At 34.4% G+C, this 25,839-nt stretch overlaps 5 protein-coding genes across 6 annotated transcripts; 2 read left to right on the forward strand and 3 right to left on the reverse strand.

The window, feature by feature from the left end:
- Positions 1 to 556: 556 nt before the first annotated feature.
- LOC123914220 (putative pentatricopeptide repeat-containing protein At1g12700, mitochondrial) lies at positions 557 to 4,289 on the reverse strand. Its single transcript, XM_045965291.1, has 2 exons — positions 2,172 to 4,289; positions 557 to 1,399 (listed from the first exon to the last, which is right to left on the reverse strand). Exon 1 carries the CDS (start codon positions 4,200 to 4,202, stop codon positions 2,388 to 2,390), a length of 1,815 nt encoding a protein of 604 aa, XP_045821247.1. The 5' UTR covers positions 4,203 to 4,289; the 3' UTR covers positions 557 to 1,399; positions 2,172 to 2,387.
- A 1,733-nt stretch (positions 4,290 to 6,022) lies between these two features.
- On the forward strand, positions 6,023 to 9,256 carry LOC123914221 (microfibrillar-associated protein 1-like). Its single transcript, XM_045965292.1, has 3 exons — positions 6,023 to 6,270; positions 6,532 to 7,753; positions 8,945 to 9,256. Exons 2-3 carry the CDS (start codon positions 6,561 to 6,563, stop codon positions 9,057 to 9,059), a joined length of 1,308 nt encoding a protein of 435 aa, XP_045821248.1. The 5' UTR covers positions 6,023 to 6,270; positions 6,532 to 6,560; the 3' UTR covers positions 9,060 to 9,256.
- An 895-nt stretch (positions 9,257 to 10,151) lies between these two features.
- LOC123914222 (protein RALF-like 32) lies at positions 10,152 to 10,661 on the reverse strand. Its single transcript, XM_045965293.1, has one exon. It carries the CDS (start codon positions 10,608 to 10,610, stop codon positions 10,254 to 10,256), a length of 357 nt encoding a protein of 118 aa, XP_045821249.1. The 5' UTR covers positions 10,611 to 10,661; the 3' UTR covers positions 10,152 to 10,253.
- A 4,271-nt stretch (positions 10,662 to 14,932) lies between these two features.
- On the forward strand, positions 14,933 to 17,971 carry LOC123914224 (polyubiquitin-like). Its single transcript, XM_045965296.1, has 2 exons — positions 14,933 to 15,159; positions 15,591 to 17,971. Exon 2 carries the CDS (start codon positions 15,591 to 15,593, stop codon positions 17,646 to 17,648), a length of 2,058 nt encoding a protein of 685 aa, XP_045821252.1. The 5' UTR covers positions 14,933 to 15,159; the 3' UTR covers positions 17,649 to 17,971.
- A 196-nt stretch (positions 17,972 to 18,167) lies between these two features.
- LOC123914223 (probable acyl-activating enzyme 16, chloroplastic) lies at positions 18,168 to 25,106 on the reverse strand. 2 transcript variants are annotated; one of them, XM_045965294.1, is made up of 18 exons: positions 24,941 to 25,106; positions 24,560 to 24,760; positions 24,352 to 24,466; positions 23,530 to 23,617; positions 23,155 to 23,372; positions 22,597 to 22,715; positions 21,993 to 22,142; positions 21,624 to 21,691; positions 20,965 to 21,070; positions 20,403 to 20,561; positions 20,254 to 20,307; positions 20,092 to 20,172; positions 19,672 to 19,809; positions 19,262 to 19,421; positions 19,072 to 19,151; positions 18,814 to 18,959; positions 18,565 to 18,622; positions 18,168 to 18,476 (listed from the first exon to the last, which is right to left on the reverse strand). In XM_045965294.1, exons 1-18 carry the CDS (start codon positions 25,037 to 25,039, stop codon positions 18,384 to 18,386), a joined length of 2,133 nt encoding a protein of 710 aa, XP_045821250.1. In that variant the 5' UTR covers positions 25,040 to 25,106; the 3' UTR covers positions 18,168 to 18,383. The 2 variants fall into 2 exon arrangements, with proteins under 2 accessions (XP_045821250.1, XP_045821251.1); XM_045965295.1 differs by lacking the exons at positions 24,560 to 24,760; positions 24,941 to 25,106 and having other exon boundaries at positions 23,530 to 23,622.
- Positions 25,107 to 25,839: the final 733 nt, after the last annotated feature.

Consider the following 25,839-nt stretch of genomic DNA (forward strand, 5'->3'; position numbering starts at 1 on the left):
TGAAGTGTATTATATTATGGTATGTTAGTTTACTTAAAACTTATTTCATATTTATGTCTTTAAATAAGTAATTTGATGTATATCTTTAAATATAACAAACTATTATATAAATTATTGCCCCTTTATGATATTTTTAGAGAATCTAACTTTATTTGTTTTTTTTATAATTTATATAAGATAATTACACATGAACAAAAGCAGACGGGTAACAAGTTGCGCCGCTAGACCTTTATGTATAGCAAAACCTAATCTTTGAAAAACTACATTCATAGACCTATGCGACACAATATTACTATGCACGACTCTTTGAACTCTTTTCACGGTCCCACAAGTGGGGAAACTCTAGTCAAATCTACACAAGCATGTTAATAAACGTATAAAATATTGAAAATTACACAAACTCCGACATATCCAGTTTACCTTTGTAAAATTTTACGCTGTCAATTATCATTTCCTAACAATATTTGGTATTATATTTCAATTTATAATAATAATATAAAAAAATAATATTCATATTTATTTAATAATGAAAACTAGAAAAGGTAGTCCTAGGATAAATATATCCCTTTGCTTTGAAGTAACAAAAGAATGAAGAAAATATCTTGATCTTATGCAACAAGTTCATACATATACAAAAAATAGATTATTGCCAAAAAATACTATTTGTACAACACAGAAAAAGGGAAGAAAATCATCTATCCTCCAATTTGTCTCCATTTTTAGCACAATAAAAGTAATCTCCACATTTGCCGACAAGAAATTGATGGATGCCTCTCAGATCATGAACTGTTGCCGTTCCCTAGGAAGAACGAATCAGTCAAATAGGGTTGATTTATTGTATATAACTCGTGAGTCATGATTCGCGCTAGCATTTAGCTAACCTCCATATACTTCAGGGATTTCCAATGTCAATGATTTCATACTCTTCATACTGTCCACTGTCAATGGTTTAGTTAAATGCTAAAACCAGGTCCAGTCCACTGTCAATGATTTTCATACAGGTCCTGGCCACACGTGAACCGCTCTCTCTAGCTTTGCATCGAAGCAAGACCACGGAGTATTAACTGTAAGGCTATATGTAAAAAAGTAAACTTTACAATTTGCCTGTACTTAATAAGAGAAGTGACGGAAAAATTGAATGGTTTGGCTACAGATACAATACAAGAACTAGACGACAAACTCCACGTTAACACTTAACGGTTTGTGCTCCTTATTAGTACCACTGCTGGATGTGGAACCGTTCTAGCCATTCCCTCCATACAATCTACAGCTAAGATTGTAGTATGACTTGTGTGAATGATAAATAACTCACTCTGCAACCTTCCGAAAAATTCTTTATGGTTTTCCATCAGGCGGGATGTAACTAACAAGTGCATACTGCATATAGTGTAATTTTAATCTGCAAACCAAGAAGCTTGAAGTCAAACCATTAATTTAAATAGAAAAAACACAGTTAGAGGGGGAAAAACTTTGGCCAAGACTGTATTAATCAAACTTGCGGAAAATTAACATAGATCTTAAATTAATATGGAAAATTTTCCCTATCATACACAATTCTTTTGTCGGATAAAACAATGTACAAAAAGAGAAAACACATACACTGAGAAAGATGAGGAGTCCTCCTAAAGCTGAAAAGAACACTGGATAGAGAAAAACAAGGCGTAAAATAACACAAGCTTAAAAGAGAAAAACAAAGCATAAAACAACTGTGACTTAAACCAAAAGAGAAGCTAAAAAGGCAAAGGCTTATCCCACAAAAGATGAGAAGGAAGAGATCTCAAGCTAAACTTTTAGAAATCTAGACCTAATGCACCTACTTCAAAACGATGAGCTGAACCAATTAAACTCTTGCCCATTTCAAAATATTGAGGGAAAAGTTTTCATGATACACAAGAAATTCTCAGAAGCTACACAAAATTCCTCCTTTTGCAAAGGATATATATGAAATCATAGACCAACACAGATTGGGCTAATTGACAAGATTTGTCCATAGAACTTAACTAGTTATAAACTCGTTTTTTGAATTTAACAAAGAATGAGTCATAAAACCAGCTTATATAACATTAATTCTTTTACACTCATGGAATCCAGTTAATAAATGTATAACATATTGACAATTACACAAACTCCGACATATATAATAAATGTACAAGGAGACTAAAAATACTCACCACTAAATGTCAAGGAGCAACTCAGTTAAAGGCCAACTCTTTTGATCACATCAATTGCCAGGCGGAAGCACTTGAATGGTAACACTTGAATTTTTTTAGTTAAATGTTAGTTTTGAAGCCTATGCTGGTTCTCATATTTGGATCAGAGAAGATGGATGAACTGAAAGGCTGCATTCAAAATAAACACATCTAATGAAACTCTTGAAAAATGTGCTATTATTTTGGAAACAAAAATTCTTGAAATCTAATGTCTCCTTCATTAGTGGATAAATAGTTGATAATCATTTCTGTGGTGGTAGCATCTACAGAAAAACCTTTGTCTCTCATCATTGCAAGGTATTTTATTGACCTTGCAGTCTCTTTTTTCATTAGCAAGCCTTGGACAAAGACATTGTAAGTGCAGCTACCAGGCATGCAGCCATTCTCTTCCATATTCGTTAGCAAGTATTCAGCTTTATCGAACAGTCCTTGTTTAGAGAAACCATTAATCATAATGGTATATGCATAAACATTAGTTTGCAAACCTTTAGAAGGCAACGAAGAAAAAAGTTCCCAAGCATCATTCAGTTTTCCAGCGCCGCACATTCCGTCAAGTATAATACTATAAATCACAATATTAAGGTCTAATTTACTCTTCTCCATTGCGTGAAACAACGATAATGCCTCGGAAAGAAGTTGGCCTTTACACAGTCCATCCAATATAACGGCACAAGTTTGAAGATTGGGAACTTGACCGTATTTGCCCATATTTAAAAAGAGTTCTTTTGCAGCTAATGGTCTACCAGCTTGACAAAACCCGCTGATGAGAGTGGTCCATGTGACAACATCAGGAGTGAATCCAACCTTAACCATTTCATCCAAGAGTTGCATAGCCTTATTAATGTTCTTAATCTTACACCATCCATGAATGAGTGAAGTATAAGCTACAATGTCTGGTAAACATCCCCTACTAACCATTAGTTCAAATACTCTTGTGGCCTCATTCATTTGATTTTGCAAACAATATCTATCAATCAAAGAATTATAGGTAAAGACATCTGGCGCTTCCCCGGTCAAAATCATAAAACCAATCACACTTTTCGCCTGCATAATTTTACCTTCTTTGCATAAAACATCCACTAAAATGTTAAGTGTTTGCAAATCCGGCATTGTTCCAGTTTTCATCATCTCATCCAACAACAAACCAGCCTCTTTCCAACTTCCGAAATTACAAAGACCTTGAATCAAGCACGTGTAAGTAACAAGATTAGGCCGAATACCCTTGCTACTCATTTCCAAACACAAACCTAACGCCTCGGATACCAATCCATCTTTGCACAGACCATCCATAACTGTACTATAAACCACCACATTAGGCTTCCAATTTCTTTCTTCCATCTTCCTTAACCACCCAACAGCTTCAGAAGTTTCCCCCATCTTACACAACCCATTAATCAACACCCCGTAAGCCTTAACATCCGATCGATACCCCATCTTTTCCATACGATCAACCAACTCCACAGCCCGACCCACATCGCCTTTCACACAAAGCCCATTAACAAGAGTAGTAAAAGTCACAACAGAAGGCTCAAAACCAAGTTTAAACATAGTCCCCAACACAGAAAACCCAAAAGCAACCAACTTTAAATGGCAAAGTGAATTGATAACAACATTAAGAGTAAAAGTATCCATTTTTATACCTAAAGAAGAATGCATTTCTTTAACTAAAGATATAGCAGTTGTGTAATGCTTCATCTTCACAATTAACCCTAACAACAAAGTAAAATCTTCTACAGAAGGTAAATGGTTCATTTTAGCCATGATATGAAAAAAGTTCAAAGCTTTATCAATGTTGTTGAGTTTACCTGACTTGCAGAGGTTTCTCATGGAATTTAAGAAGTGGGTTTTGTTGCTATGTGACTGAATTTCATTGTTAATGTTAGTTGATTTGGTGCAAAGAGAGTGAAGTGGAAAAGACAAAGGAGAGATTTTGGTGGTACCCATGAAGTGAAGAAGACGAAAAAGAGAAAGATAAGTGATTCTTGGAAGCATTGACTTTGATTTCGGTTGGAGCAATTATTGGTTTTGGCTTTGTTTTGGGGCGGCATGGTTTGGTTTGTTTTACTTTCTAAGGTTTCTGTTCTTCTGAACACACTATTGTTTGAATTTGAACCTAAGGACCTCCTAGCAATTTCACCAAAAATAAAGGACCACATAGCAAAAGTTTACTTTAACTTATTTTATTATTATTTATCAAAAAACATAACATTATGCAAGGTTTTAAAAAATGTTCATGTATCGCGAAAACGGACTTTACAAAACGTTATGTCTAGTGTCCTATACCGTTTTTTAAGATTTTAAAGGTGAGAAAAAGAAAAATCACAACTGAAACGTCGTTACAACCGTGAAACTCTGTTACCGACGCGAAAAAGCAGAAAAGAGGTTGAAGAGAATCAGAATCTTAAATCACTACATTTTACTTTTAGTAAGAGGGGAATCAGAATATTAACAATTTATTATCTAATTTCTATAGTCTCTACTTCATCTATTTCATTTCTCATCTCAGAGTCAGATCTGCTGCTTGCTTCTTTCCTCTGTCCCTGCTTCAAGTTCAAACTGCAGCTTCAACTTTTCAAGTTTCAAACAGTTTTTGTTTTCCCATCTCTAGATTGCAATTGCATCATCCTCCATTCCTCCCACCAATAGGTAACTAACAAGTTCTATATTGGTACCTTTAGTTACATCCATACAAAGATGAGAAACGGACTGAAGTATCAAAAGCTACATAAGCTTGTCTTTGCATATTATAACATGAAGCTAAAAAATAGGAGCACCGTGAGAAGAAGTTAGGAAGAAATTGAAAAAAACTTTAGTCCTATCAACCTTGATCATATATTTCAAGAAGACCATTTTATCACCATGGCTTAAAAAGATAGAGGGATCATTGTTGGATGTAACTCAAAATGCACGGCGGCTCGCTATTGATTCTGATGATGACATTGAAGAAATACCAGTGATGATATTGATCACTCAAATTCAGGTCATACACATAGTCAAAGTGGGGAAGGTGGTTTAAGTCCACCAAGTGATGAAAATAGTGGCGGCAATGGTGGTGGTGGTAATCAAGAACAAGTTCATCGAATAAGTGAAGGGTCACATCATTCTTTTCAAGAAGAAACATATGATAGTTGTAATCAAAATTTATTGTCCCGCAGAATGGAAGAAGAATCATGTGAAGATATGACTGGTGGTGGTAGTAGTAACACTAGCAAAGGTCGAGCTAGACGTGGTAAAAGTAAAAAGAAAGCCACTTCATTGGATGATTCTTCCTCGTAAAGCGGAGTACAATCATATGGTGATTTTGGTTTTGTTGCACCATTTGAAGATAATCAAGGTAATTTTTCATCATATTACCAAAATCCTTTTTACAATTACATGCCACACATGTATTATCCATACATGTGAAACCAAAACACGCCATTTTATAATGACGCCCATATACGAATTACAATGAGGAATCAACAAATTCTTCATATGATTACCAACAAATAGATGATTATTTGATTATGTCTTTCGAAAAAGTGAAAATAACAATGATGAAAGTGATAGTGAAAGTTATGATCCTGCACGTCGTTCTACCATGTGGTGACTAGTAATTTAATCAATAATTTTTCACTAGATTTTTTTAAATGTATTAGTAGTTTCTTATGTTGTAACTTATAACTTAATGTAGCAAATTTGTGGTGTACTTTGTTTAAAAATATGATATGAGTAGTTATTACTCCTAATATTTAATTTACTTGTCTTAGTCTATCATAACATAATGATAATAAATATCAAATAAAAGTCGATGACGGGTCTTTTTAAACTAATTAGAACAAAAATAAAACAATTTTTTCTTTATCAAAACTTGTAGAAAAAAATAAGGAAAAGAAAAACATATATAAACAAACATATATAAACAAACAAATAAATAAATCTTCGAATTGATGGTAATGTGAAAATTCGCTCGCTCCGGTTTCTATAGCTACTTCTATTATTCTACCTCCGCCGTCGACCAACACCGTCCGCCGCATCACCGCCTTTGTTGCCGCCGATAGATTGACCCTCACCTCATCAGGTTAGTTTTCTCACCTCCTTTATTTGCTAGGGTTTTGAGATTTTGTATTCATAATCATATTATTCTTCGCTACTCACTCTCAAAATCTCGATCTCTTTTTCATGATTTCGTTGCAATTTCATCTAAACTATTTCTTCCATAATTATTTCACACCTTTCATATATAACAGCAAGATTCATTAACGATAATGAGTTTCTAAAATTTTCAAATTTTACTTATTAGGGTTTCAATAAATAATAATTTTTTATTTTTCTGTTTTAGTTGGTTGGTGTTGAATTGGTGGAAGAACAATGTCTGTAACAGCGGGTGTTAGTGATACGGTAATAGCGGTTAGGGATAAGCTTAGAGGTAAAATTGGCCAAACAAAAGTGAAACGTTATTGGCCAGGTAAAGTTCCCGAATGGGCGGATGAAGAGAATGAAGATGTCGCCGGTGATATTAGACCGAGCAGGGAAGCTGCATTGGATAAAGCATTTCCTCGTCACGAAGAAGATGCTGGTATTGTTAGGAAGGATGATAGGAGGCTGCGTCGATTGGCTGAGAGTCGGATAGATAACCGTGAGGAAGTTAGGGCTGATCATCGTCGTATTAGGCAGGCTGAGATTATTTCTACTATTGAAGAGGAGGAAAGGAGGCAAGAAGGGTTGGAGTTAGAAGAACAAGATGAGGATGCTATGGCGGAGAGAAGAAGACGGCTTAAGGAGAAGTTGCTTCAGAGAGAGCAAGAGGAAGCGCTTCCTCAGGAAGAGGAGGAGGAAGAGGAAGAAGAAGAAGTGGATGAGGAATCTGAGTATGAGACTGATTCGGATGAGGAATACACTGGAGTAGCTATGGTGAAGCCCGTGTTTGTTCCGAAGTCTGAGAGAGATACGATTGCTGAGCGTGAGCGTCTTGAAGCGGAAGAGGAGGCTCTTGAGGAGGGAAGGAAAAGGAGATTGGAGGAAAGGAGAATTGAGACGAAGCAGATTGTTGTTGAAGAGATTAGGAAGGATCAAGAGATCCAGAAAAATATTGAATTGGAGGCAAATATTGCCGAGGTGGACACGGATGATGAAATCAATGAGGCAGAAGAATATGAAGCTTGGAAAGTGAGAGAGATCAGTAGGATCAAGAGGGATAGGGAGGATCGGGAGGCACTGTTGAAGGAAAAAGAAGAGATTGAGAGGGTGAGGAACATGACAGAGGAAGAAAGGAGAGAGTGGGAAAGGAAGAATCCAAAACCTTCTCAATCGTCAAAGCAGAAATGGAGATTTATGCAGAAGTATTATCACAAGGGTGCTTTCTTCCAGTCTAATCCTGATGACCGAGCTGCCACCGTTGGAACTGACAATATTTTTGCGCGTGATTTCTCTGCCCCAACTGGAGAAGATAAAATGGACAAGACAATATTGCCTAAGGTTATGCAAGTCAAGCACTTTGGTCGTAGTGGAAGAACTAAGTGGTCCCATCTGGTCAATGAGGACACTACTGATTGGAACGCCCCGTAAGTTTTCTTTCCCTCGTATAACTTCCAAGAATAGTGATATATAATATGTTCTATTTGTTGATATTACTGTTCTGTACTTCTGTTGTTTTGTCCTGCAAAACATATATTGCTTCGCTCTTCACACACGTTTGAAGTTCATGTGATTTGACACTGGTCCAAAATGGTCTCGGATATTACTTTTACTTTCTTGGTTTTATATTGAGAATCTTAGGTAGGTCTAAACTGAAATCAGTGAAATGTTGATTATGATAAGACACATAAATAAGGATTTGAAGAAGACTAAGTGGCTATTACTTTACATGTGTTTGTAATGCCTTTTATTTGAAAGACATCTTCTATGTTTCTGTTTGTTTTTATAGTCCCTGTAGGTTTTATTTGTGTTTCACATGCTTGTGAAGTTAAGTGAGACACAACAGTTTTACATGTCTTTGTAATGCCTTTTATTTGAAAGACGTCTTCTATGTTTCTGTTTGTTTTTATAGTCCCTGTAGGTTTTATTTGTTTTTCACATTCTTGTGAAGTTAAGTGAGACACAACAGTTAAAAGTTATTGGATTCTACATTAAAAATTAGACACCATATGAAATGCTAGCTTTATCATAAATAGAACCCTTTATCTGTTTGTTTTGGATATTGATGTAGTTTGTGAAACCACAGTTTTTGAATTTATAAACAGCTAATACGAAAAGGGGTTTACTTGTTTTTATTCTTTCACCAGAATTTTATCATGCATTCTCATTCTAATTATAGATTTGTAGTCATGTTAATATGTATTGATAATCATTGTTGAAATGTGCTTTAGCATGCTTAGGTAGCATTTGCTGCATAATCACAGAAGTTGTTGCATTACTGTGTATGCATATTTTTAAAAGAAATATAGATTTTGCTTACAATATGGATTATAGATTATTCTATGATCCATGTTTGCTAGCCTTGTTGTTAAAGTGACTTCCTGAAATCTTTATGCTGGCAAGTACTTTTCTTGTCTATAATGTCTCCCTTCTGAAGAATTTTGGATTTGTTAATGCATTGATGATTTCATTTTGCATACCATGCAACTAAATTACAGACCACCCTTGTGACAGAGAAAAAAAAAAGGGTTTTTCTTGGATGCACTGCTCATTTTATACTTGGAATAGCGATGTATTTCTATGCTCTAATTTTTCTTTAATGCTAATTTGCAATACAGGTGGACTTTCACTGATCCGCTTCGTGCAAAGTATAAAGAGAAAATGGCAGCAATGGACGCACCTATAGCGAAACCTAAAGGAAGCAAAAAAATGAAGGATTGGGAATCTCGATGAATTTAAAGTCCAGAAATAATGTATGAAGATGGTGTCCTTTGGATAATTTGATTACAAAGCACATTAGATTAGCTATGCCGTATCCTATGTATACTTGTGTTCTATCTTTATCAGAAAATGAAAGTAGTTCATTATGGCTTAAACATGCATGCTATGGATCATGGAGCACAGTTTATGCAGATTGGAATTTTTGGCTAGTTCACCTGCTTATTCTTCCTCACAAAATGAGTGAATCATAGCTGATCAATTGTGCTTCCTGCCGACTTAATTTGTTTAACCACTTAGGGCGATGACTTCTTCCCTTGTCTGTCATCACAATGGCATTGTTTACTGACTGTTGTGAGGATTGTATTGAATTTGCCTATATATTGATGTCACTGTGTTTTTTTACAAGACAATACTCAAATTAATCGACAAAAGACAGTGTCTGTTATGTTATTAGACATATAATAATTTGAGAAGTCTTCAAAAAAGTGGGGCAAATTAATCTTAATATCATGTAAAAATTGAATAAACACATTCAAGTCAATGATTAAGGCTCCTTTTGTAAGCATAGAACATAAAAATGAACTACTTATTTTCTGAGAATGTATATGTAGAATTTTGTTCATGGATCTTTAGAGTTAATTAATTTTTATTATTCAGTTATATTGTATTATGTAGACATGCATTTTTTTTTTCCTTTCATAAATTGCTCAAGCTAGTTTTTGAATTAGATGTATCTTTTTAAGGAAATGGTAATGTTGGGCATTGTTTAAGAAATCAAAATAAATAACTTTTGTATAGAAATCCGTATTTTAAATTTTGTCAAATATTTGACTTATATTTTTAAGATAAAACTTTTGTGTATGGATTCTTTAAACAATGTCTTATGTTTTGAATACAAAATATTGCGTCTCATTGCACAATAAACATGAATTTCCTAAAGCTTTTGTGTAAACATGATATTTCAACGCAATTTTAAAAGAATCTACCGTGGATCCAAACGTAACCTTAGTCTATTCAATTCAACTTGAGGTTTTAGAAGGCTTCAATTGAACTTATTTAGAAGGTGTGAATAATCAAATGTAAATATAGTTGTGACAGAATATCTTGTAAAATCTCATAAAATTTCCAAATACACAAAAAAAAAAAAAAAGTCCATAAAATTTAATGGAAAACAACAAAAGAAGATGTTTGCATGAACCTTTCAATTCAAGAATCAGACCTACAACGATAATACTTAGAACATCCTCTATTATAAGGATTTGAAGGTGGTGGAATACACCCTTCAGATTTACTATAAGCTTCACCACCAGCACCACCATTACAAACTGGTTTATCTCTCTTAAGAGCTCCTTCTGAAATATATCTTCTCTGTTCCAGAATCCTTCTGCTTATTTCTGACTCCATCAATTCTTCATCTTCTTGATTGCATTCACCTATGGAACCATTGCATATGCTTGTATGATGAGTACTACTCTTTGATAACACAGTGCTGCTTAATTGAATGAAGCTGAAAAGCATGAAGTAGAAGAAGGTAAGGAGTTTGATGGTTGATTTTGAGGCCATTCTTGTCTTGGATGTGTAGGTACCCTTCCACTAAGAATCACTATATATATATTAGAGTTTAATGGATACATTATGAATATAATTAGTTTTACGCTGATATCCAATAAAAAATTATTATTTTGACACATAAGTTCATTTTAACTACATTTTAAAAATAATTGCAAAATATCTGATTCGAGTAAATTATCATTTTAAATGTGTAAGACGGTGTCATTATAGTCTTTGAATGTATTGAAATTAAAAAAAAAAATCCCTAAAAATGTCTTTTGTTAATTATTTCGTGAATTGAACTGAATAACGAAAAACAAATTTGAGAACTAATATGGCACAACCTTTTTGAAAAAGTGGAGGTGGATGCTGTTAGTGATAAGCTGATGGAAAGCACTTCACCTAACATTGTGGACATTATGGCAATTATGTTATTTTCCATGTGCTCAACATGATTTTCTTGATTTCTTTATTGTGAAGACTAATGATTTAGTTTGTCAATAAGTGGTCATATATGTAATTAACTTAAATTGTCAATAAGTGGGAAATATAGGTAAAAATTGTCAATAAGTGGTTACTGTAAAGAAGGAGCAATCAGAAGCAAAGGTCTATTGATATTGGTACATTTTCCACCAAGTTGCCTAACCTATACCTTAGCCAACTGACCTTTAAATGCACTTCTATTGGATTTTATGGATTTCATTTGACTATGATAAAGTGAGGATATAACCTTTCAGAACCTCAAATTGTTGCACTTGTGGTTGTGGAACTTGTCAATCCAAAGATGATTTGGGTGTGATTCTAAGCATTTTCATCCCTATTTTTTTACTCTGAGTTCATTGATTTTATAAAATTGGATTTGAAATAAAGTGATGTTTTTATCCTTAAAGTAATTTTTGTTTTGATAAGTAGTCTAGTGACTATAATTTCACATTTTAAGGTGAAATAGTGGGAGTGAAGTTCGAACCCCGATCCCTGTATATTGCATGCAAGAGCAACACTTACATAGGCACAAGCCTAAACCAAATATCCTTAGGCACACATACATATTTTTGAAAAAGTTAAATATAAAAAAATTGATTAATAATAGTTGATGTGACTAAATCATTTATATTTTAAAATTTTTTTTTGATGGGTGTGTGCCTAAATAATATTATTTGTGGTTGTGCCTACCAAAGAATTCCTCTTGCATGCAATGTCCCTGCCAACTGAGTTATGCTCAAGGTCACGGGGACCATTAGTAAATTTGATTAAAAAATTAATGTAAATTGTTTAATCAAAAGTGGAAGCTAGTTTTTGTACATTTGTGAAGTTAAATTTTGGAGATATAACTATGATAACATTAATTATTCCTTGTGGCCTAACTCAAGTGACATAATGATTATTAGATCCATATATCTGAAGTGCAGTCACCACCAGGATATCTCATCTCATATGCAAGAGAGGGGCCATTAGGCTCAGTTCCAAAGTCAACAAAGAAGTTGGGATTAATTTTGATACCAGCTTTTTCAGAATCAACATCAATCTGTAACATGTGTGATCCTTTCTTTATAAGCTCTGGATAATTTTTTTTTATCCCATGCACTGAAGAGTGAGATTGTAACATATATAGTCTCTTTCTATTTAACTCAACTGAATCATCTGAGGACCTCCTCTCAATTTATTTCCCTGCATCAGTTGGATAAACTTCTTAATTAAGTGCTTTAAGCGCTTATAGCGTAAGGGTTTATTATATAAATGCTTGTGTATAAGCCGTTTCTGTAACTAAATATAAAATAAAGTCAAACTGTTTTTATATAAGCAAGCTATAAGCTGTTTTTAAATTGTGATCCAAACAGATAAGCTCAAATATGCTAATCCAAACAGGCCTCTAATATAACCAAATAAATTGTGGTCCATGATTTTATAGTAGCAAGCACATAATTTTGCTTCTCATATATATTGTTCAGCGAACACATTCATATTGTCGAACTTCGAAAGGATCTCCATAGCAAGAGTTGCATGAGTTCCAACCAGTATGAGGCTTTTTGACCAAATGCCACATTTTGAAACAAATATTTCCTATCCGCCACCTTTTGAAAGTAAACTCCCTAAATGCCACACTTTGACCTTTTCATTTTGTCTTTATTGTTGCCGCCACTTTAAAATGAAAAAGTTAAAGTGTGATTCAAAGTGTGACATTTAGAGAATTTATTTTCAAAAGGTGACAGATTGAAAATATTTGTTTCAAAGTGTGGCATTTGGGTCAAAAAATCCCGGTATGATGCAGTTAATCACAATAAGGTACATGTCTTTGGATAATTTTTGAATAAGTTGTTGGAGAGTTTGGATCTACATCCATTGTGGCAAGAAAATCAGGCTTCTCCCTTCGCGTTCCTGTATTGAACATTCATCGTTAAGAAAACCATAAGCTATTTTATGTTTGTTTACCATTCATCGTTTTAAAATGAAACCATGTTTTTCATGAGAAACAACTCAAAACAGCTTCTCATTTGAAGCAATTTTTAGATTCTTTTCAAATACTTATTTTTTCTAAAATCTGTAACAAATGGATGAAAACTCTAAAAAATGATCATTTATTAAACAAAAAGATGGCTTGTCACTATCAGTTTATAAGTCACCTGCAATGACAAAATAGGAAGAACAAAAATCACACGTATTTGGTTTTGTCAAGACTCATCGCAACTCACACCCAGTGGCGGAGCCAGGAATAACATTTAGCCCGGGCACAATTTTAACCATAAAATGTATAAATGTTTATTGGTTTAACCTTTACGGATCGGAGTTTAATCAGATCGAACTGTTTTTAACTAATAATATATATTATTTATATACCGAAATTATAATAAAATTAATTAATTTTAAGATATTTTTAATAAAGAATGAACATAAAATTAACTTAAAGGAAATAAACAAACCAAACCAAAATATATGTAAACAAATAAAAGAAAACCAAACCAAAATAGACAAAGGTTTTAAAAAAATGAGGAGAAGCTGGAGTTGAACACAGGTTCCCTGTGTGACAACCTCATAAACCAGCCACTGAGCTAGCGCGTAAAACAATGTCTAAGTAATGATTCGTTAATATATAATATATATAACTATTAAAATAACCTTTAAAATACTGTTCATCATCTTCAACCTCCAATCAACCAAAATAAAAAATTGTATTTTCATTCTTGCACCAAATTGGACAAGTAAATATACCATTTTACTCAGAATTTCACGAGGATTATGAATATACACTTAAATTTTATTAATTCTTACTCAAACAATCGAATTTTCAGATTAAAGTAACAACCCTAAAAAAAAAATTAGGTGTCGAGCCCGGGCACGTGCCAGGGCATGCCGGGCGGTGGATTCGCCCCTGCTCACACCAACATTATTTCACTATTGAAACAAAAACCAAAGGCTGGATGATCATACTCATGGTCATGAATATTACACTCCAAACCATTTGATTGCATAGAAATTTTTTTAGTGAACGTCAAAACTTAATACACTAAATTTTCAGGTAACAACTAATATTGACAAATTTTTTTTTTACAAGACTAATATGACAAATTTGACAACTACTTACTTGTCATATTTGCTTGTCGTGCTGACTGAGAGTTTTGTGGTGGTGACGGTAGCTGTGCGTTTTAGTTTGTTTTTGTGAGTGAGAGCTTCCATGATTGTTTTGGTCTCCATGGATCTAAGGTCAAGTGAGAAAGTGTGAAGAGGAGGCGGGAAAAGAGCTTAGATTGTCTATATGGCAAACCCTAGTGCAAAATGTGGCGTTTTAATTTACTCATGCGGGCGGATTTTGGACACCGGTGGTTTAATTCCCTCTACCCAAACTCATCCATATCAACACAGTCTAAACCAAATTTTTCAACATGCCGACCCGTAACACATTATAAACTGCTCTAATCTTTATTTTTTTTTCCGATTTTTTTGGGTTGGAACGGACCTCAGTTTTTTGTCCGCGCTCATATTTTTATTTTCTTATGAGAAGTCCGCGCACATATTTACCATAAGCTTGCGATTACGAGTTGGATGTCTAATTGTCCAGGCGGTAATGATAGTATCTTGTACCTGAACCGGTGGCTCACTTTTTCTAAGTAATGGGAAAGAGGACCGAAACATGCCATTGAAAGACTCTAGTCTAGACCAAAACATTTCTTCATGAGACATATGTGCGCGGGTAAATATTTGATTTAGTTATTCCAATAAAATATTTGATTTTTTTGTTGTATTTGGCCTTTAATATATTTGCTTTTTTTTTTAAATATAATATATTTGATTTTTTTTTTTGGTTACATATAATATATTTGATTTGATATTTGATTGTTATGACTGATGAACAAATCTCCTTTAAAAAAAACGTAAAAAAAAAAGAAAAAGAAAAAAAAACAAATCTCCTTTAAAAATAGTTGATAAAAAAAACTATCGCCAACCCAAAGGCGGTTAAATTTGTGCTATAAAAGCGAAAGCCCCTTAACAAAAAATTCAATTTCAAATTCTAGTTTTCGCTTTCGTTGAAGAAAAAAGAAATCCCTAGCACACAGAAATATTCAAGGTATTGTTAGGGTTTTGTTTTCAGAATTTGATTGTTAGGGTTTGTCTTCTCTTTTAATTGTTTCGAATTGAATTGTTTACATGATTTTACTCTATCAATATTCACATGAAGAAGACGTTTAGATTATTTAGGGTTTGCATACACAATTTGTCAAATCAAGATTGTTTATTGTATGATTATAATATCTCCTGTAATTAGATTAGTCCAATGATATTTCACTCATGATTTATAAAGTATCAAGTCTCTAGTTTTGTCTCGACTTTTGTTTTGTGTACATGTAATTTAGGGTTGTTATTCAATTTATTAATTGAAAATTACTATGAGAATTTGATGATGATCATTATTATGTATGAACTTTGTTACATGTAGCCTTTCCACTTTGTAGTGATCATTATAAATAATTGGTTATTGATTTGTTTTGCATGATGTAGATGCAAATCTTTGTTAAGGCGCTTACAGGCAAGACCGTTACTCTCGAAGTTGAGAGTTCAGATACCATAGACAATGTTAAGGCCAAGATTCAAGATAAGGAAGGGATCCCATCAGACCAGCAGCGTCTGATTTTTGCTGGAAAGCAGCTGGAGGATGGGCGTACCCTTGCTGATTACAACATCCAAAAGGAGTCCACCCTCCATTTGGTGCTCCGTCTTCGTGGTGGTATGCAAATCTTTGTGAAGACTCTCACCGGAAAGACCGTCACCCTGGAGGTTGAGAGTTCGGATACGATAGAAAATGTCAAGGTCAAGATTCAAGACAAGGAAGGTATTCCACCAGACCAGCAAAGGCTGATTTTTGCTGGAAAACAGCTTGAGGATGGCAGGACATTAGCTGATTACAACATCCAGAAGGAATCCACCCTTCATCTTGTCTTGCGACTTCGTGGTGGTATGCAGATTTTTGTTAAGACGCTTACAGGCAAAACGATTACTTTGGAGGTTGAGAGCTCAGATACGATTGACAATGTTAAGGCCAAGATTCAAGACAAGGAGGGTATTCCCCCAGACCAGCAAAGGCTGATTTTTGCCGGAAAGCAGCTGGAAGATGGCCGAACCTTGGCCGATTACAACATCCAGAAGGAATCCACCCTTCATCTTGTCTTGCGACTTCGTGGTGGTATGCAGATTTTTGTTAAGACCCTTACAGGCAAAACAATTACTTTGGAGGTTGAGAGCTCAGACACGATTGACAATGTAAAGGCCAAGATTCAAGACAAGGAGGGTATTCCCCCAGACCAGCAAAGGCTGATTTTTGCCGGAAAGCAGCTGGAAGATGGCCGAACCTTGGCCGATTACAACATCCAGAAGGAATCCACCCTTCATCTTGTCTTGCGACTTCGTGGTGGTATGCAGATTTTTGTTAAGACCCTTACAGGCAAAACAATTACTTTGGAGGTTGAGAGCTCAGACACGATTGACAATGTAAAGGCCAAGATTCAAGACAAGGAGGGTATTCCTCCAGACCAGCAAAGGCTTATTTTTGCTGGAAAGCAGCTGGAAGATGGCCGAACCTTGGCCGATTACAACATCCAGAAGGAATCCACCCTTCATCTTGTCTTGCGACTTCGTGGTGGTATGCAGATTTTTGTTAAGACGCTTACAGGCAAGACCATTACTTTGGAGGTAGAAAGCTCAGACACAATTGACAATGTGAAGGCCAAGATACAAGACAAGGAGGGTATTCCTCCAGACCAGCAAAGGTTGATTTTTGCCGGAAAGCAGCTGGAAGATGGTCGAACCTTGGCCGATTACAACATCCAGAAGGAATCCACCCTTCATCTTGTCCTTCGTTTGAGGGGAGGCATGCAAATCTTTGTAAAGACATTGACAGGCAAGACCATTACTTTGGAGGTAGAGAGCTCAGACACAATTGACAATGTGAAGGCTAAGATACAAGACAAAGAGGGTATCCCTCCAGACCAGCAGAGGCTCATTTTTGCTGGAAAGCAGCTTGAAGATGGCAGAACTCTTGCTGACTATAACATCCAGAAAGAGTCAACTCTTCACCTTGTCTTGCGTCTTCGTGGTGGTATGCAGATTTTCGTGAAGACTCTTACCGGAAAGACTATTACCTTGGAGGTAGAGAGCTCAGACACTATTGACAATGTGAAGACCAAGATACAGGACAAAGAAGGTATTCCCCCAGACCAGCAAAGGTTGATATTTGCTGGAAAGCAGCTTGAAGATGGCCGGACTTTGGCTGATTATAATATTCAGAAAGAGTCCACGCTTCACCTTGTCCTTCGTCTGAGGGGAGGTATGCAAATCTTTGTGAAGACGCTGACCGGAAAGACCATTACCTTGGAGGTAGAAAGTTCAGACACAATTGATAATGTGAAGTCAAAAATACAGGATAAGGAGGGAATCCCACCAGATCAGCAGAGGTTGATCTTTGCTGGGAAGCAATTGGAGGATGGTAGGACTCTTGCTGACTACAACATTCAGAAGGAGTCTACTCTTCATCTTGTTTTGCGCCTTCGCGGTGGATTTTAATTTTGTCAATGTTGCTTGTCATGTGTTGAAGTTCTACTACAGTTATCTTTAGTTTTCATGTTTTCAGAACTTGGATATTGGGTCCATAATGGCCCTGGAATACTATCGTTTGATTTGGTTTGTGATGATTCTGTTCTTCTAGTTTTACCTAATGAATGTGAACAAATTTAGTAGTAATTAAGTTCTATTTGTTGTGTTTTATAAAGCCAATCCTTGATAGTAATTAAGTTCTCTTTGTTGTCTTTTATAAAGCCAATCCTTGATAGTGATTACTGATTAGTGAATATGCAGAAAAACATTGAATGAAGTTTTTTTCTTCATTTTATCATTTCTATTTAGATTTCACTATTAGTCTATTACTCAAAAATAACCTTCCCCTTTACAGTCCTATCATTTGGTGTTGACGATAACAACTTTATTGGCGGAGCTGTTATGGTTATGGTTCCGCGTTGCGGTGCTATCTCAACATGTTGCTATGGTGGTCTCAATGCCACTCACACATAAGTAGACCATATTGTACAAATAAAATCTATAAACTGTATTATTTTATAAATTTATTTATGCTAATGCTAACAAGTTTCACCCAGTACAACCTAGTTATAGAATTAATGTCAAATATTATTACAAACAGATGATAATATTGACAGTTTAAGAACGAAAGTTACATGTACTCATGAAAATTATACAATTTTATTCAGGGGTCAATTTATTTGGAGACTTGTATAAATTAGGATGTTACTTGTATAAATTTTCTATTTGCTCCTTGTATTTAACCACAACTTTATCCCTTCGAATTTTCATGGTTGGTGTCATTAGACCATTATCAATCTGTCAGTGAACAAAAGGATAAACCAAACTTGTCAATTTTATGATTAAAAAACACATAAAAGATACACTTCAAATTCCAAAACCTTACTGTGAAGGGTTCATTTACAAGAAGGATTGGTCCAATTTGAAATGGAGACTCTGACATCCTGCATGTTAAAAAAGAAATCCAGTTAGTATACATAGCAGTAGTGCTCATCAGTAAAGCCGGTGGATATTCGTACCAATAACATGGTAACCAAAGAAAACATAGCAGTAGCAGAGAAAATTCTGTAAAGGTGTAAAAAAATTCTGGCATTTATTACAAGATTACAAGAAACAGAAGTGAGACAAGTCCTACCAGGTCTTTAATTCTTTATATATTATGTTCATCACTTTTTCCTCACTAACATCAGAACTGATGGAATCTATAAGTGACAATTCCCTTGCTACCTTCAAAACTTCTTCGCTGTTAGGAACGATGACAGCTCCAAGACGTCGTTTATCCTATATGTTGAAGTTATTACCAATAAGTAAATTCATTACATTTTGTACCTGCTTAACAGACAGTTAATAATAGAACTTGATCTATCAAAAGTTGAAGAAACCAAGAATTCACCTGACCAACAACAACGATTTGTTGAATCGTGCTACTTTTCATAGCTGCTTCTTCAAGTTCTGCCGGTTCAACATTTTCACCTTCTCATAGAAAACCAAGTGGTTAGTAGTATCATTATAGAAAAGGGACATATTCAAACAAAGAGGATAGAGATATAACTTTTGAGATTCAAAGCTAAGTATAATGATACCTGTTAAAAGCACAATAGTGTCTTTAGCACGGCCATCCACAACAACCACACCACTAGAATTACGACTCCGTCCAGTAGAATGGTGGGGAACAATCCACCCTAGATCACCAGTATTCAGCCAGCCATCCCTATCTAAGGCCTGGTTTGTAGCTAATGGATTCTAATACAAGAATAGGACACGTAACTATCACAACTTCATCCAGAAAAGACCAATAAAATCACACGATGTGCATGTGAAGTACACTTATAGACTCTTCTACTTTTGACATAGGTTGTTGGAATACCATGGAAAAGTTTTTGATTTTTCATGAATGCCTATGCTATGAGGGTTGGTTTTAACTATATGATGATTGAACAAAATTGACAAAAAGGTCTTGGAAATGGTTTGTATTTTGACAAAGTATATTTACCTTGAAGTATCCTTTCATCACGGGTGGACCCCTGACTTTCAAAATGCCCTTTGAACCTGGTGGAAGAACTTCATCAGTTTCAGAATCTACTACTTTGAATTCCGTATGCTGAACTGGATGCCCAACGGATCCAATAACCTTCAAAAGATTGCATCTGTAACATTCTTAGATAAAAGCACCAACTCTTTGCAAACTCAACTTACAAACAAATAAAAAAGTTAAACATTGCGATATAACACATTAAGTAGGAGTTTTTTCTTTAAAAGCACCAAAAGAAACAAAGGGAAAAACAAAGAGGAAATACTCATCGGATATTGCAAATGAAGACTTAATAATAAACAATTTTCATGTAAGTGTGCACTTACACATATATTGGTACATAGAGGTAGAGAAATTCAACACATTAGATACAAGGCTTACATTACATCTAGGTCGTCGAGCAGCAATAACCGGTGAAGTTTCTGTTAATCCATATCCATTTTGCACTTTCACTCCAATTGCCTGTACATTATGAAAAAAGCACCAATGTGAAATGGATTCCAAGAAATTGTTTGCAAACTAAATCTGTGATGAGTATCAGACCTCAAAAAATTTATCGACTTGCAGAGGCAAACTACCGCCCCCACTTATTCCAGCCTGTAGAGTGCCACAAAATTTCTCGTCAATAAAAATGAGACAGAATAAAATATATGCATTGTGTTTGAAGACAATAAAAAGGAAGAATAAAAGACCTTTGATATTCCAATAGCTGAATGGATTTTACTGTACACGAGTTTTGCTGCCAGAAGATGAATAGGAAATAATATTGTGGCGATAATTCTTGCCCATAACCAGTCCAACATTGAGTGGATAAAGGAATGCTGCTCCGTATTCCTTGTTAGACATTTACCCTAAAAACATATTTGAATTTTAGTAAAAGCATTAAAGCAATATCTTTGGTGAAATTTAGTATTGACAATATTTTATAGTTGTTAAGAGAAAAAAGTGACACTGGTATAGATGTAAATTTATGAATAAAATAAGAACAAATAGTATTTCAAATTTACAAACAACTAACATGGCTTAGCCTCCAAAATAACTCATGATATTTAAGAAAATATTTAGTACAAAGTAATTCTTAGCAAAATATTTAAGAAATTATCAGAAGTCTTGGTTGAGTATTTGGATCAATAAAGAAAAGAGGGATAACGATTTATTCATTAAGAGCTTTTATTTCATCTAAAAATAGAGGGGGAAGCTTATGAATCATGCTAAACACTTCAAAGATCATACAGAAAGAGCCGATGACCAAACCTCATAAATACGTTTATATTCCATGTATGCTAAGCTAACTCTTAAGAATGTTAATGCAACAAGCTTTCTAACAGGGGGGCTAGTAGATATCTGCTTCTGGATCCCACTGCAGAGAAAACAATCAAGAAAAAGAATAAAAGTGATGATTCTTAGATACATCATCAAAATACGGACATAGAGTCGCTTAGTTGATCTCCAAGGTGCAAGTCACCATAAGAAAATCAACAAGGGTTGCTTAATTTTTCCTCTTAAATTATACAGAAACATCAATCATGTGCCTAGAAAGTGAATTATAAAAGATACATTTATTCATATAAAAAAGTGAAAGAGAATAAGATAAGATAAAATAGATTAACATCCTAATATGGCACATTGAATATTGAAACTCTTAAATTTGCTTCAAGATTTATTTGTTGTGTACACAGGAATACCTTATACCTATTTCACATCACAAATTGCATGAACTTTCCAATTTTATTCTCCATGAATATTTGTTATTCACATACCCCAAAACATTGGCTTAAGAACCAAATTCTTCTATCATGTTGAGAAATGATCGAAGTTTTGACAAAAGCCACCATATTTCAATACAATTCTTCTCTTGTTTGATATATCATCAATTCAATGAATATTCAAACAATTATTGGTAGAGGGCTTACCTGTATAATGTTTCAAAAACTAAAGGAACCGAAATCAAGTAATGCGGTTGGTAAAGTTTCAAATCATCCTACAAAGTGTAGAGTGAGAAGAAGAATATATTAATACTTGTGCATTTAAATAACTGATTTACAACATGCGGCAATGCATTTCCTTTCTTATCACATCATGGTAATATTAGTAAAGTTGTTGAATTGAAACAGTAATCCAAATGTTATTGATCGTTTTAGTTCAAGAAAAGTCAACCATTTAGCTTTTTCTTCTTTTCTTTTTTCAACACTTAATATTGAAGTCACAGTGTCATGTTATAAATGTGTAAGAAGCCACATTTAGACAACTTTCAAACATACGAACGATAAAAGTAATAATACCTTGAGGTTTCTCACAGTTGTGTATACTTGCTCAATACCGCATGTGAAGATAAAATACTCGCAAGCTCTTTCGTATGCATGCCAAGGTGGCAGCATGCTTAGAAATCTGTCTCCAACTTCAGCAGGTACAATGTCCCATAAATTTTTTATCTACAAATTCAACAACAAATTGATGTGGCATAAATGGTAAGATATAGCCAAGGATCATCTTCAACTGAAATTCATAAAGATTCACAAACTAAAAAAACACGCATAGTGAGGTTAAAAAGAATCCGAGAACCAATCATTAGTTGGTTCAGTGGTTATTGACGCTGAACTTGGTAGGGAGGACCACGGTTCGATCCCCTGCAACTGCAATCGGGAGGGGGCTGGAACCACTTGATGCTAGAACTGACCCCGAACCAGATTAAACTGGTGGTGAAAGCCAAAAAAAAAAAAAACCGAGAAACAAAAGGTAACTTAGGGTGTAGTAGAAGGTGCACATTTTCACCCCTAACTAAGTCTCACCTTAACATAATGGCTGGTCATTATCAACAGAATTTTTCTAGTTCTAGAAGCAACTGTCAGAAGAAAATTGTATAGAAGATTTGTAATAAAATGAAACCTGATGCAGAAGGTTCCGATGGGTAAGCATAACACCTTTAGGATTTCCGGTTGTTCCACTTGTGTATACAAGAGTAGCAATGTCATCTGAGTTGATTGCTTCATAAACATATTGTTGACCTGCAATCAATGTAGAAAGTAGAAATGTAGCGAAGCACCTGATCGCTGCCTCTTTAGATGATTAAGCGAAATATTGTCTCAAAGAAATGGTGGCACGATAGGAAAAGTTAAAAAATATTAATCTCAAATTAACAGATTGGTAAAAGATTTATGAAATAAATACAGATAACTTCCTTGTTCCTCATACTTTGAGGAATTTGATTGTTCCCTATCTAAAGTCCAAAGCATTGAATAAATGTAATTTTCAATAGGAGTCCTTAACATGTGCCCTTAACTAAACAACAACTTTTTTTCCCTTTGAGGGGACCATATATTATGAAATTGTCAAGGAGGTGGGGGACCATATATTATTAAATTTTGAAGCCAACAGTTTGGAGAACACAGCTCTTAATTATACATATAACCTGAGTTTGCAGAGAAAAAAAAGTTTACTACTTACTAGCTTCATGAGAATCTGACAATGCACTGCGACTCTCACGCCCCAAATCTATGACTTCCGTGAAACTGAAGACTTGCACCTCCTTGTTTTCTTCAGCAATCAGGCTCAGGCTTGATTTTTCTCCCCAAAGCAAAATGATAAATCTCATGCTAGTCTTTGAATAGAATGTTTTTGCAATCCGGTTAAACATTTCAGGCCCATCCACGGCAAGTGCAACGCTGAAATCATCAATGAAGATTGACCATTTACAAATAATGTAAAAAAAAAGTTAACTGATTTGTTGAGAGTTGTTGATAATTATAACACACAATCTTAGTCATACGATATCGATGTGCCAATTATAACTAGCTGTTTGAATCGAAACATTTACAAAACCTTTCAGAGTGGTTGTATATTTGCAATAACTCTTCAACTGATGACCTTGATCCTCTTACCACATTGATTGCTCCACTTGCCATCATGCCTAGACTAAACATATCACATGGATTTAATTAAAAAGGAGAAACTACTATAGCAAACAAAAATTCAGGTGTTACGGATCCATATATATATGTATATGTCTCAAAAATTAATGCAAAAATTGATGGTGCTAAGATGCTATAATATCACTTTTAATGATTAAAGGCACAAATAAAGTAAACTAATTCAGCACTTTTGCAACTTATTAGCATGTAAACATAGTAAATCCTCCACTAAGCTTGGCATATATATACAGGTATGAAAACTCTAAATTCATTTTCACAAACAATTTATAAAAAAAAAAAAAATTATAAAACAAAGGGAAGTTTTTTACGAACATGATAGTAACACTTCCTTCAGATATATATAATTATAAATTATGTGTCCCCTAGGTCTCTAGATGTAGTTTTCCAAAGGATTGGTTTTGACATCCAAAAAGGGAGTGGCGCAGTTTGTTGTCTGTTTGCCTTTCATGTAAAATATGAGATAAATGATGAAAATATTGTTATTTTCTACCAACCACTGACATAGACAAGGACACACAAAGACACTTAACAGCGATAATAGTTTAATAAAATGAATTAATTGAATTGCGCGTCAGACACTAGACACATATTTTATCAGAAATGTCGGTACTACAGAGTTTATTTTCTTTTCAAAACTTTGTGCATTTAAGATTTATGCAACTATCAATTCCTAGACTCAATACACTGAAAACGGAACAAAAGATTAACACACCTTGATCTGCTACAAGCCAACGACACGAATTATCAGCAAAAAGTGCAAGCTTTTCATCTGGTCTTACACCAATAACTCTTAATCCTTCAGCAAAGTCCAAAATTGCTTGCTCCAACTGAAATTAATTAATACCAAAAACAAATCATAAGAACAATAAATTAAAGATCATCAAAATATCAACTTGGTATTTTATAGTGAGAAAAAAAACCTGTTTATATGTGATAGTTGAAGGAGGATCATGATATGGATCTACTAATGCAACTTTATCACCATATTTTTCAGCAGAATATTTCCAAATATCAGGAACTGCTTTCCATTCATTTGAGGCTACAGCATCATTATCATTACCAAAAAGTAATGAACTTTCTAGAAAAGGAGAACATTTTCTTATCTGCACTGTGTCTGCTGTCTACATGCATCACAATGCCAAAAGATTAAAATTTGTTTGTTCATTTAGTCTATGTTTGGTATCACGACTCGTATGCCACTCACCGTGATACCGACATATCCACAGTGATACCAAAGATACACTTACTCAATAGATTGGTATCATAAATAAATAAAACAGGTTGGCACAAAGAAACATTACCTTGGATTGTGAAAAGACACGAAAACGAGGAGGGACAAAGTTGTTACGAGGAAGTGTGATTGTGGTGAAGAAGAGGGGAAAGGCATGAATAGTAGACATTTGAAGATTGTAGAGAAAAGTATGTGATGGTTTCAGTGTAATACAATACGATAATATAAGAAGGAAGATATTGAGAGATAAGTATGGTACAGTAAATTAATAGTATATTCTCTCCCTCCCAAATTGAGTGACACAGTCGACAATATTGCACTATTCATACATATTGTTTTGACCAAATTTTTATGCTAATAAATAAAAATAAATATTAGCATATAAGATATTGTTGGATTCATCTCGATGAGTATTTTCAAAATATCGATATGCATGAAACTGTCAACTGTGTCACTTAATTTGGTATGGAGGGAGTAGTTGTAAATGTCGAAGAAGAGAGTTGAATCTCGAAGTGTCCGAATTATGTATACTAAGCACAGCACCGCTTTGTTAGGTGATGGTGATTGGTGACAACCACATAATGGACCCACCCGTCATTGATGCCAAATCAACCAAACATATCATTTCAGATAATCAGAAACAATTTTTTATCTTCCTAGTCTGTTTTTTGAAAATTTCACATATTATTTATATTCACGCATTAAAGTTTAATAGTATTGAGTATGAGCAATGTTAAGATTCTTATATCAGATGTGAGATCACATGAATATGAGTTATCATTTATAAGTTTTCTTCATAAGGTTGAGTTAGACCTCTAACTTCCAATTCTAAGAGATCAAATACATCTCATATCATTGTTTTAACTAAAGATGAGAACATTTGTATTTTTTTACTTTAAAGAGTATTGTTGAAAATATTAAATTTTTTAATAATCTTAAGCACACATATACAACGAAGATGGTACATTA

Source organism: Trifolium pratense, linkage group LG3, assembly GCF_020283565.1.
Source record: "Trifolium pratense cultivar HEN17-A07 linkage group LG3, ARS_RC_1.1, whole genome shotgun sequence".
In the NCBI taxonomy this organism is placed as follows: Eukaryota; Viridiplantae; Streptophyta; class Magnoliopsida; order Fabales; family Fabaceae; genus Trifolium; species Trifolium pratense.